The 12,838-nt window shown below is 27.8% G+C and overlaps 1 protein-coding gene across 4 annotated transcripts; it reads right to left on the bottom strand.

Moving 5' to 3' along the window:
• Positions 1 to 505: 505 nt before the first annotated feature.
• Positions 506 to 11,007, bottom strand: LOC112722272 (agamous-like MADS-box protein AGL19). 4 transcript variants are annotated; one of them, XM_025773261.3, is made up of 8 exons: positions 10,699 to 11,007; positions 10,337 to 10,519; positions 3,892 to 3,976; positions 3,726 to 3,787; positions 3,516 to 3,615; positions 1,694 to 1,735; positions 1,533 to 1,574; positions 506 to 925 (listed from the first exon to the last, which is right to left on the bottom strand). In XM_025773261.3, exons 2-8 carry the CDS (start codon positions 10,516 to 10,518, stop codon positions 764 to 766), a joined length of 675 nt encoding a protein of 224 aa, XP_025629046.1. In that variant the 5' UTR covers position 10,519; positions 10,699 to 11,007; the 3' UTR covers positions 506 to 763. The 4 variants fall into 4 exon arrangements, with proteins under 4 accessions (XP_025629046.1, XP_072063105.1, XP_025629045.1 ...); XM_072207004.1 differs by having other exon boundaries at positions 506 to 913; XM_025773260.3 differs by having other exon boundaries at positions 3,892 to 3,985; positions 10,699 to 10,935.
• Between the last annotated feature and the right edge of the window lie 1,831 nt (positions 11,008 to 12,838).

Genomic DNA, 12,838 nt, shown 5'->3' with positions numbered 1-12,838 from the left:
TCAGAATTTTTATTTATTTTTAAATTTTTTTATTTTTTTAGTAATTTTAAAAATGATATCTTTTAATTTAGAGACTTTTAATTTTGTTAATTCATTATAATAAGTAGTTAAGTATTAATCATATATTATATACTAACCTAACCAGCTAAACTATTAATTTAACAAACGTATCATATATCAAGAACATTTAACTGATCATATTAATATTTAAAAAAGAAAGCTCACAAGAAAACTATTTAAAATAAGTAATAAATAACAATTTTGAATTTTATCAAACCACCAAATTAAACGAAAACCAAGCGTAAGATAACCAAAGGGGACTCCCAATCGTCTGTCTCATCTTTAGGGACGAAAAAACATGAACATAATTATATATATTCTAATGCACCATTTTAAAAGTGAAACCAAACATCTATAATATTAGCCCATTTTATCACGAAGGTAGGTTGAGGCTAACACAAATTAACTTATAATGAAACCAAAATTCAAAACTGATATAGACTGATGAAAATAAGAGTTTTTTGGAGTGAGATTATTTAGCAGAAATTACTTGATCAGAGAGTTCACATGGCCACCATTGTGATTGTTTCTTAAGTTACAAGTTATACAATGTTGATCAAACATGAATATAACATACATGACATAGGTGAATGATTATATGAACATTATTAAGCTTAAATATATGTATGTGTAATGACGCTTGCGCATGTTAATGTTTAATTAAATGAGCATCATGTTATATATATAGAAGGCCCAACTTTTATTAAGGCATTCTTCTCTCGGGTAGCCCTATGAACAACTCCAACTCTGTCTCCACCACTTCCTCCTCTTCCTCCTCCTCTTCCTCTTCCTCTTCCACTGCCGGCCGCCTTTCTCCGACAAGCAACACGCCTTGTTTGCTTAAAGACCGTTGCTGTTCAAGCCACTACAAAAATCATATATATGGAATTATGCTGGAAATTAGTTAATCAAGCTGGAAAAATAAGGGAAAGTTAACCTTCCAACTTAATAGATTTGTGGCATATATACGAGTGACTTCAATGAAATTGTTTGTATTATTTGATACTTCATATGAGATCTTGAAAAGAAATAAAAGATCGTTTCACACATTTTGTAATAACTATTAAGATTACTACTGATAACTAATATTATCTTATAAAATTTAGTATCTGAAAAGATTAGTACTTAGGTGGTATATTATAAATAGCTATCTCATATATATATATATGGAAGTAATGTGGATTCAACCATGTTAGGTAAACACAAAAAATCAATTATTAAATTAGTTATTGGTATAAAATATTAAAATATCTGATTTTGTGACTATTTTTGACGTTCATATAGGTTTTTTTTTTATGTGCATTATTTTAAAACAAAGAATAACTAATAATGTAACTCAATCAAACAAAGTGTAAGACAGTAGAGTAGGACTCTAAATAATTGCTTGCTAACTAATTAAAGAGAAGACAAAATTAAAGTTGAATAATATCAATATTGGGGATAATATGAAGTACATGAAGAAAGATAATTACCTTCTCTTTCAATTTTCTATTTTCTTCAAGAAGGCATTTTTCCTGAAGTGAGATATCAAAGAGAGAAGGGTAATTCTAATAAGCACCATGCCCCAATAAAAGAAATAGAACATACAAATTATATATCCATGTAATCATGCAAGTAACATCACATTGATTACCTGTTCCTTTAGCTTCTCAATTTGCTCCCTGAACAATTGGTTCTGGGTACAGCAAGGACCAAGTTAATTAATGTTAGTTTTCTTATTCAAAATTGAGATTATTCAAAATGATGATGATGATGATGATGATATATGTATGATTATGAACATAGACAGATATATAAATATACCAAATTCTTGTACAAATTAAAACTGGAAGACAAGTAACAATTTTTTGAACCTTCTTCAACACCTTCATCCAAAAAGAAATATTCATTCCTAAATGAATATGTTTTAATTAAGAGCACTAGCCACATGTAAAAGTACATATACAAATGATGAATATACGTTATTTCACATATTTTTAATATAAAAATACTAATGAAAATAGGTGAAGTGGACAAGAGATGATATATGAATAAAAATTAAGCTAGACGTTGATCACTCATTAATTGTTTGGAATTGCAGAAAATAAATAAGGTTTAACTCAAAAGATGGTCCAACAAATATCCTTCAATTTTTCCAATATTGCCTTTTCAGAGATTAATGATAAAAAATAAGTCATAATGTGTGCGTATTATTTTAAATATTTTTAATATGTATTTTATATTTTAATATGTATTTTATATAAATATTTTTTATATACAAATAATATGTTTTTATGATCTGTCAGAAATTCGTTAATAGTTGATTTATCATATGTGAGTTATAGTAGACTAGCTAATAATTATGAATGTTTGTATACAATTTTCATATTAACCCCTGCTAGGTGAATAATCAGAGGTGCGAACAACAGCTCCCCTTTCAAGCCCACTAACCATTCAATTTTACTCTCACTATAAACTCATCACCTTTACCTAATTTCACATTGTCTAATTACACCCACTTCTAACCCAGACTCCCTTTTCACTACAGCCAGCCCTCCGTGAGGAAGCTCCCCAACGCCGCCGTCTCTTGTTATCACCAACCCCGAGTGTAGGTGAATCGTTTCGTATTAAAAACAAACATCTCACTTGTATAAAGAATAAACATCCCATTTGTATTAAAAACAGACACCTATTTGTAAAAAAATAAAAATTTGCATGCATATAAAACTTTCACTGTATACCTTGTCATCACGTTGGTATTGTGAATCGTAGTGACAACGAGAGCATAGGTTCGTGAAAAAATGCATGACTACGACTGCATGGGTGCAGAGACAACGACGTTCTTAGAAGAAAAGGCACCTCGCCACAAAGATGGGCTGCTTGCAACGACACCGATGAAGGCGCAACGAAGCTGGGCTGCGTGCTGCGGTTGGGGAGGCGCGACAAAATACGGATGCGTGCGGTGGTTGCAAACACATGAGGAAGCCGGACTGTGCGTGGTGTTTTGTGAGAGACGGCGGGGGGTTGTCGGGAGCAGGGATGGGATGTGGTATGGGTGTGGGAAAGGGTTTGTGGTTGTTGAAAATCAAATTTAAAATAAGGATTATATTTAATTAAATTAAAATTAAATTTTAAAATTAAAATTAACTTTCTTTTTTTAACCTATTATTTGTTCACGTTGTTTAAAAAATATTATTTTCTTATATTTTCTCTTTTTTATATATATGCGAGATAAGATTTCTAAAAAGTTTAGAACACAAGGAAGTATTTTAATTTTGAGTTTATTTTCAGCTATTGCGAGTTGATGTGGCCTATAATGGCTCTAATTGTGCGAATAAAAATCACATTGCAGTTGCAATTCCAAATAAAAACTAAAATTTAAAACCGATGTACTAGAACGCAAGATGGATAAACAACATAAATAGTTAGAATTAGAAAGCTGACATGAGTTTGAATTAAGCGAAGAACATATATACCTTTCTTGCCCTAACTTTGGTTAAGCTTCGTTCCAGCTGATTCTCTATCTGTTGTAACTCTTCAATGGGGCATGAATCCAAACCATCTCCCAAAAGCTTTCTGCAACAATATTTTGTGTTTCTCACTTCATCAGTAACGCAATATGATGATGATCAGCACACTAATGAACTCATCAAATTAAGTTATTAAATAAAGTCAGTACTTAAAACCTTTTAGAAACTTCTAGTTGCTCTAGCTTCTTTGTGATGTTGATGTCATCACCTTCCTTTACCTGCTCCATGTACGGAAGAAACAACAAACATTCACTATAGCTTGCAGATATAGAATGAATATATATATAGGAATATAATGGATATTAAGGGGCTAATTATTAACCTGTGTATTTTCTTGGATTTGTTTGGTGTTGAGGCTATGTAGATCCTTGACCTTCCTTTGATAGCGTTCCACTATTTTGTTTACACTGAAACATCTCCAAATGCATAATAACATCAGCAACAATGTAAAAAGTGGCTTACACAAGAGACTCATGACTTGCTACTAATAATAATAATATCATATCTACTCGATAAAGCATTCATGGTTATTAATTTGTAACACTTGGTGAAATGAGTATCAGTTGCAACGTCTTTTACATAATACACTAGTATCAATCAGACACTACTTTAACTAAAGGTACGTATTAAGGACATCGAAATTATTTACCAGCTAAGAGCGAGCTCTAACTATTCACACATGCCTCTCATGAGCTACAAGATTTTCGAAAAATTATTACCACAAAAATTAGCTATAATAATGAAAAAGATCAAGGCTTATTAGACTTTATTTTTCAGATGTTGCTTCTATTAATTAATCTTTGCTCGAGATTTATAACATAGCATCACGTTAAAGATCAATGTTCCAACGGTTTCAATCAGTGACATTTCAATTAGCCTTCCACCCATTAGAATCCTAAGCACTAATGTAATGATGAGCTGTAAAATTTTGAGAGAATCATTGCTGCAAAATTAGCTATTACGATGGAAGAGTCTAAAATCTTATAAGATTCTCTTTCCAAATATGGGTTCATTTATAGAAACTCTCTTTTATGTATTGGCTGCTCGAAAATCATAAAAACTTCCAATAATACGCAGGACCACTACTTTCATCCCAGAACAAATATAATAATATTAAAGAATACTATAATATCAATAAACAATGTTGGAAAAAAAATAATCTAAAATTATTTTATTTAATTTAATATTTATAATTTTATATCTGTAATATTTATAATTATATATTTATTATATTTAATATTATTTTTTATTTTAAAATTAAATAAAAATACAAAATAAAATAAAAGATATAATTAAAAATATTAAATAAGATAATTTTATAAACTGTTTTAAACTTATTTTTTTATTATTTTTCAAATATTTTTGGATATCAATAGATAATTAGATATGTTCAATGCAAAGTTTGTAATATTAATAAATATGACACTATTATTGTTTCAATATTCTAAAATCTCAATAGTTTCCGTGATACCAACATATCATGCATGAATAATGTTTCACATCTAAATTTTTTTTGTTAACTATGTTTAATTAAGTTAGTTTAACATAATAAAAATCAGTTATAATTAATATTATTTTAAGTCTTATTATTTAATTTGGTTAAACTTACTTCATAAAAAGATTTGAACATATAACATTACTCATGATACATTTGGACTGAATTTATTTATAAGTACTAGATACTGAAATAAGACCATAAAAATATAAAATTACGTTTGATAGATAGATATAAATATAGACATTATATCTTAAAATATTAAATTAATATATTTTGTATCTTTCTTGACTGGAAATATACAAAGACACTAATATAAAACATAATTTATTTTTTATTTTTTTATTATTTTTTAATTACTTTTTTATTATATTTTTTTTCTAAAAATTTTTATATAAATAAATAAATAAAAAAAAGACATTCATAATTTATTATTTTTTATATTTAATTTATTAAAAAACAAAATACAAAATATATTAATTTTTGTATCAATTTATTTTATATTTTATTATTCTCCAGACCAAACGCAGTCTTGCAGTTTAATTCCAGAGGAATAGTTATGATATTTAATGTATTCATCTAAAAGTGAGCATGTTTATGAACATTCCATAGAAAATTAAAATAAAATAAACTTAGTATTTAAACGTTAAATAACTGTTGCATTAAAAATTTAAAGCAATAATATAATAAAGTGAGTATCAATATAAAAAGAAAAAAATTTAAGAAATAACAAAATTTATTGTTCTTGACCAACACTTTTAGTTATTCGTCCAATTTTTTAATCTAGCAATTTAACAACATACTTTTAACCCATACTTTAAACATTATTAATTAATTATTTACAAAAAAAAAATAAATTCTACTGATCATTTAACATTAATTATAGGAGTCTAAATGTTAAAAAGTATTTCTGTTAGTAAAAAAATAACGACAATGTTTTAGACACAAATAATCAACTACCATTAGTCACCATATATATTTAATGCTTATAAAAAAGTTTAGAGAAAATTTCATTCTCCTCCTCTAAAAGATGCTAAAATGACACTTTCTTCCTTTCTATTTTATAAATGTACATTTTTCTCTTTTTTAACTTTTAAAAAACATCATCTTTAATCCATTTTAAATTTTTTGTGTTAACTAATATTAACTTTATCCATTTTTTAAGAAAAAATAAATTATTTTTTGAAAAAATACCCATTAGCAAAAATTTTATTTTTTATCATTAAATTTTTCTTACTAAAATACCTTTTAATAAATTTTTTTTATTGATTAAATTGTATTTTTATCAAAATACTTTTAAAAAATTAATAATTAAATTATTTTTTTCTAAGATACCTACCCTTCAATAATTTTTTAATTAATAAATTATGATTTTACCAAAATTTTTGTTAACAATTATTTTTACATTTTACCATTAATTTTTCGATATCAATATATATTATTTTAACATTAAATAAAAAAAATCTTACTACTGTTAATATGTATAACAATTAATATATATTGATATTGAAAAATAATCTTACTAAAATTTTTTATTGAATGTTAAAATAATATATATAGATATCGAAAAATTAATAGTAAAATATAAAAAAATTATTAACGAAAATTTTGGTAAAATTATAATTTAATATTTAAAAAATTATTAAAGGGTATTTTTGAAAAAAAATATAATTATTAAATTTTTTTGAAAAATTAATAAAAGAATAATTTATTAAAGGGTATTTTGGTAAACAAAATTTAATGATAAAAAATAAAATTTTTGTTAATGGGTATTTTTTAAAAAATAATTTATTTTTTCTTAAAAAATTGGATAAAGTTAACATTAGTTAACACAAAAAATTTAAAATAGATTAAAAAAGAGATTTTTTAAAAGTTAAAAGAGAGGAAAATGTACATTTATAAAATAAAAAGAAGGGGAGTGTCATTTTAGCATCTCGCAAGGAAGAGGAGTGAAATTTTCTCAAAAGTTTATTATATTACTATAAAATATTAAATTTAATTATTTTTGTTGTTGATTGCTTATTAAAAAATTATAAAATAATATATATAAATATATAATAACTGAACAACTTAAGACATTATTATTAACCAAGGAAGCCGAGAGGAATAATATTTTAAAATAGAAAAGAATTAATAAAAGGCTGCATGCCCATCAAGGAAGTGAATCCTGCAAAACAATATCATATTTTAATTTTTAAAAGAGTATAGGTCTTTTCACATCTTAAAAGCATAATGCTTTTTCTCTCTGATGAGGTTCCTTAGTTTTTGCCGTAATAATGCCTACATATATAGTTCAGAAATCAGACATTGCATTGGATGCTCAAGAATAACATGCCCTCATATTCTGTACCTACAATAGTGCAAAGAAAAGTTCCCAATATATTGGCAGAAAGGATTTTAATGCATTAGTATAATAATTTGGTCCTTGGTATCTTCATTTTCTCTGTACATGCCTATAATTATTTTAAGATAAGATATATGTGTATGAAAGAAGAGAATCACAGGATAGCATAACAATATTACTTAAGTAACACTACTAGGTGAGCAATATTTTTTATATTATTATACAATTATAAAACTTGAAATGTTTTCATATTTATGTTAGTGATATAAAAATATACCTTCAATATAAGTATGATTTTTTTTTAAATCGTTATTGCGCAATAGTTGTACGAAAAAGATTGTTCATATCTAGTATTGTATCATTATAATAGTAATTTCTGCCATTTAATTAAACTAAGAACCGGCTCTTATTTTGATGTTCATTATTTCAGGATTCCAAGTTGGTTGGTGTCGTCAATTTTTTTATATATAGACGGAGAACATGTCCTATATGATCAAACAACATTTTATTCTTAAAGACACGACAACAGTAAACAACATTGTTAGACAGCTACGAAGCTGTTGGATGTTCAGTAACTATATATACTTTCTAGATTGCCTGCCAATTTCAAATGGAACTAAAAACATAATTAATTAAAATAATAAGCACATAAACTTAGCTTAATTAAGAAAGTCGGTAGGTATTTGCATAACCCAAACAAACCATCTCATATATAGGTGACTAAGATCATACATTTTAAAAATTTTATTTTATTTTTTTTAAGTATTCACCAGTAGAAGTAAGGACTAATCCTTTTGTTATGAATTATTCACTTATAAGCAGATGGCCTGTTAAGGGTTTTTTTTTTTTTTTTTTGTGTGTGTTTAAAAGGAGATTTGCTCACAATTTTTACATTAGAAGATTAAATATCACCGCGTAGCAAAAAAATGTTGCATTTCTCTACTCAAATTTGTTAAGAAAGTTATAGGTTTATTTGGTTTGTGTTTGTAATATTTACCATTTTTAAGATTATCTGGAAAAAAAATCAATGAAATCAATAAGTTAGGTTTTTTATATTTTTTTATATGATCCTAAAAAATAAAATATTAGAAAAGAAGACAGAAAAATTAAAATACAGATCAAACATATAATTATTTGTATGTATTTTTATCTAATAACTTAGACTTATGAAAAATAATTTATGATATTATTCAAATTTTAATGACTGAAAGATACAAAATTAAATAATTATTTACATCAGATATGCTAAATATATAATTATTCATGTTTGCTTAAACTTTTAACTTTTACCTTAGAAGAAACAATAGTTCATAACTCTGCGGACCTTACTCAAATTTATGCAATTTTTTTTAAAAAAAAATTAATAAAAAGAAAAAAAATATGATTACTCAAATGTTTTAACAACACAACCATATCAATATTGTATAGGTCTTCTTTTTTTTTTATTTATTTTATGTTTTTTTTTAATTCACTAAAGATCTAATTTTAGACTTTTTTTAAATATAAAGTTCTAATATCATACTATAAAATTATTCATTCTAAAAGTTTAGGTTAATAAAAAGAGACATCATAAATAATTATATGTTTAACACTTTCAGCTACTATCTTAGAAAAAGGATCAAATAATGAAGCTAACCAGCTTGATTTAATTTCCAGAATCGTTTGACTGATACGCATTGCAAGGTAAATAACTGTCAACAACACTACGAAAAGAACACAACATCACGGAAGATTTATAACCGTACATGTGATGCAACATATACAAGTTGGACAACGCTTCCACAAATCAGCAAATGTTCGTGTTGCAGAGTATTTTTCATCATGTTCGAAATAACAAGTATGAAAGGTAAAATCAGACACATATATAAGGAAAGTTGACCATTTTTAAATTTTATAATTATATTATTAAATTTGAGAGGTTAAAATAACAAAAAAAAAATGTTTAAGATATATATTAGACACCTATTATTCTTACTGGTGGAATATAGCATCATTACTCATGTAACAATTACATGTTAGTACTTTAATATTCTATATCCTAAAAGTCTTTATTATCAACCTATATATAGATGCACTGATTTTACATTTTCTTGTGTTATGAAAATCCATGAAACTTATTATTGCCTCTTTCACACTCGTAATCCTAGGGTTAGAACATACTTTGTAACAGTCTTTAGTTAGTGATGAGTGGCGCAGAGACCATGATGCCCTTCTTTCTTTTTTTCCTATTTATCCATGTATATATTAAGCTTCAAATCTATTCATCCACTCTACTGTGCACATATATTAAGCTTCAAATCTATTCATCCACTCTCTCTCTCTCTCTCTCTCTCTCTCTCTCTCTCTCTCTCTCTCTCTCTTCTCTCTCTCTCTCTCTCTCTCTCTCTCTCTCTTCTCTCTCTCTCTTCTCTCTTCTCTCTCTCTCTCTCTCTCTCTCTCTCTCTCTCTTCTCTCTCTCTTCTCTCTCTCTCTCTCTCTCTCTCTCTCTCTCTCTCTCTCTCTCTCTCTCTCTCTCTCTCTCTCTCTCTCTCTCTCTCTCTCTCTCTCTAGATGAGAGAGTAAATTAAAAATATTAAATATACACTAAAAATTAACTATTATGTATTATATATATTATTTAATTTATTTTTATTTAAACTGATGACAAATTTGTTGGACCACTCACCAACTAAGGACATCAAATAACCACTAGATAAAAAGGCTGACCTTCATGTTAATTAGAAGCCATATGAAAAGTCAGTTTTTTTTTTTCAATATATATATATATAGAGAGAGAGAGAGAGATGAATAATTAATGTATAAATACATGTGTATTGACGACGTTTTAAGCTAATTAAGGAAAGGAAAGGATGATTTGAAAATGATTGAAAAATAACAGTTTAAATTAAAACAAAGAGAAAGAACATATATAGAAGATGATAGATGTACCTAGAGCTGGAGAACTCATAGAGCTTGCCTCTGGTAGAGAAAATGATGAGTGCGACTTCAGCATCACAGAGAACTGAAAGCTCAAAAGCCTTCTTAAGCAAACCATTTCTTCTCTTTGAAAACGTTACTTGCCTACTTGTCTCGTTCTCTATGCGCTTCATCTGTGTCTTCCCCCTCACCATCCTGTTTCATCAAAATTAATCGATTATTCTTCATCACAATCTGATCCACATATAACACTTAAACTCATACAATTTCATGAGATCTGGCCAATCAATTGCAAAAGGCTATGGTTTTTTTTTTCCAAAATTAGAAAGAGGCGAAAATAGAATAATCATCGAAGAAGAGAAAGTATGTCAAACCTGACAAGTAGCCTGGAACCGGAGCAATGAGAATCTTTTGTTGGTAATCTCAGCTATGAGAAAGAGGTAGAGTCATCAATGAAATAAGTAGCTAGTGATGAGGCACAATCTTTAGAGAGAAAGAAAAAAAAAAAAAAAAAAACCTAGCCAGGAGGGAGAGAAATTTTCCCGAGAAAATTTAACAAGTAAAAGAGTAAAGAAAGTGAATGAATGAATGACTGGTTGAATGATATGCCAGCCGATCTAACCTATTTGACCTACCTTATTAGGTTTTACTAACTTAATAACGATAACAGGTCTGATATGGCCAAAAATTCGATCCGATCTGCACAATTTTTATTGGATCAGATCGGATACGATATCCGTACTTTTTAGTGCCAGATCTGATCCGATCCGATCCGCACATTTACGGATCGGATCAGATCGGATATCGGATATCGGATATCGGATATATCCGCATAATTAAACCTTCTCTTTTTAATCATATTTCTATATAAAAGAATTCGATAAAAATATTTCTTTCATACTCTTAAACTTATTTATTCCTAAAATATTTTTAATCAAACTCTCTCTAAATAGTAAAAATAAAATAATACAATATATGAATAATAATTATTAACTAAAACATACAAACAAGTAAATACAATACAAAAAATATATATTTATTTATTTTTTAATTATTATAGTGTGGATCCGCGGATCGGGTCCGATCCGATCAATTTGCGGATTGGATCGTATCCGCAATTTTTGGATCGGATGCCAATATTTACCGCGGATCTGCGGATACGATCTGATCCATGGACACCCTTAGATGATAATGGAACAAGTATCAAAGTATCTGTGTTAGAAAATAAATAAAATAAAATAAATATATTTAGAGAAAGCTAATGGCAAGAGTGACTGAAAGAAGTAAAGAACCGAATCATCTTTTTTCTTTTTTGGGCAAACCCCTAAGATAAAAATAAGTAGCCTCTTTCCCAAATTAAGAAAATCAGATAAACATGGAATAAATTCTCCCTCGCACGTGAAGCCACAATAATTCATTGGCTATAGGTGTTGACGATAGAAGTGGTAATAAAGGGGGCAAAATTTAAAAAATGTAAGTCGGTAATTAATATTATTACATTTTATCTTTCTTCTCTTTCTTATGTTATCCCTTTTGGGTCACCAAGAGTCAAATCTAATCGAGTGTTAAGGTGGATACTGTGTTGTGATGATGACACGTATCCTTGGGAACCGAAAACCTATGCTTCCGGTGGCTGTTGCCCGGACAGGGCCAACGCTGTTAGTGGTGAACAGCAAACAGCCCTGTCGGTTGTCAGTTATTTCCAGACAAATAGTTAACAAAAGTCAGTGCAAAATTCAATAGAAAATGCAAAGTGTGTTTATGGAGACTAGAGAGATTCGTCCGTACGGGATTAAATAAATAAAATGTTTTTTAGAAGAATAAATAATAAATAATAAAATAATTAAAGAATATATAGCTTTATATTTCGGACTATTTATTTTAGAAAAAAAAAATTTTGAGAAAAAAATTATTTTGGTCCGTACAAGAGTTGAGACAAGTAATTTTTCGTACAGAAAGAATGAGGGAGTGACCAATAAAGTAGTGCCAACTGCCAACAGATGAGGTGTTATTAGATGGGTTCCTAACTTGTCACGTGTCAGCAACATGCGAGTCTCGAGTGCGAAATTTCCAGGTCCATAGGGGATGGGGAACTCTCTCTGATTGGTTAAATAATTTTTAATTTTTTTCTCACTTTTCTTTTCCCATATTTGGAGTACACTTTATCCAATACAGCCGGTGGCCCAGAATGTTAGCATTAAAAGGTGCAGGTAAAGTTCTTTCAAAGTTAAATGGTGGTGATTATTATAACTTGTGTATTGTCTTTTGTGGGGACCATACATATACAGGTTCATCGTCCTTCTCCAAATTTAGTGAGGTAATATCCAAAATGATTTTTAAAATTTTTAATTTTTATTAGATTAGTTTTTTTTTTAAATAATCAAATAAATTTTTTATTCTTTAGAATTGTGAATTTTCGTTAGTTCAAAAATAACTAACCATTTTAATGGTACTGAGGTATAAAATTAAGTGTCAAATTGACACTTAACTATATACTGATATAAATACATAATG

Source organism: Arachis hypogaea, chromosome 11, assembly GCF_003086295.3.
Source record: "Arachis hypogaea cultivar Tifrunner chromosome 11, arahy.Tifrunner.gnm2.J5K5, whole genome shotgun sequence".
Lineage (NCBI taxonomy): Eukaryota > Viridiplantae > Streptophyta > Magnoliopsida > Fabales > Fabaceae > Arachis > Arachis hypogaea.
Note: the sequence above shows the minus strand (reverse complement) of the source record. Positions and strands in the feature narration are given on the sequence as shown.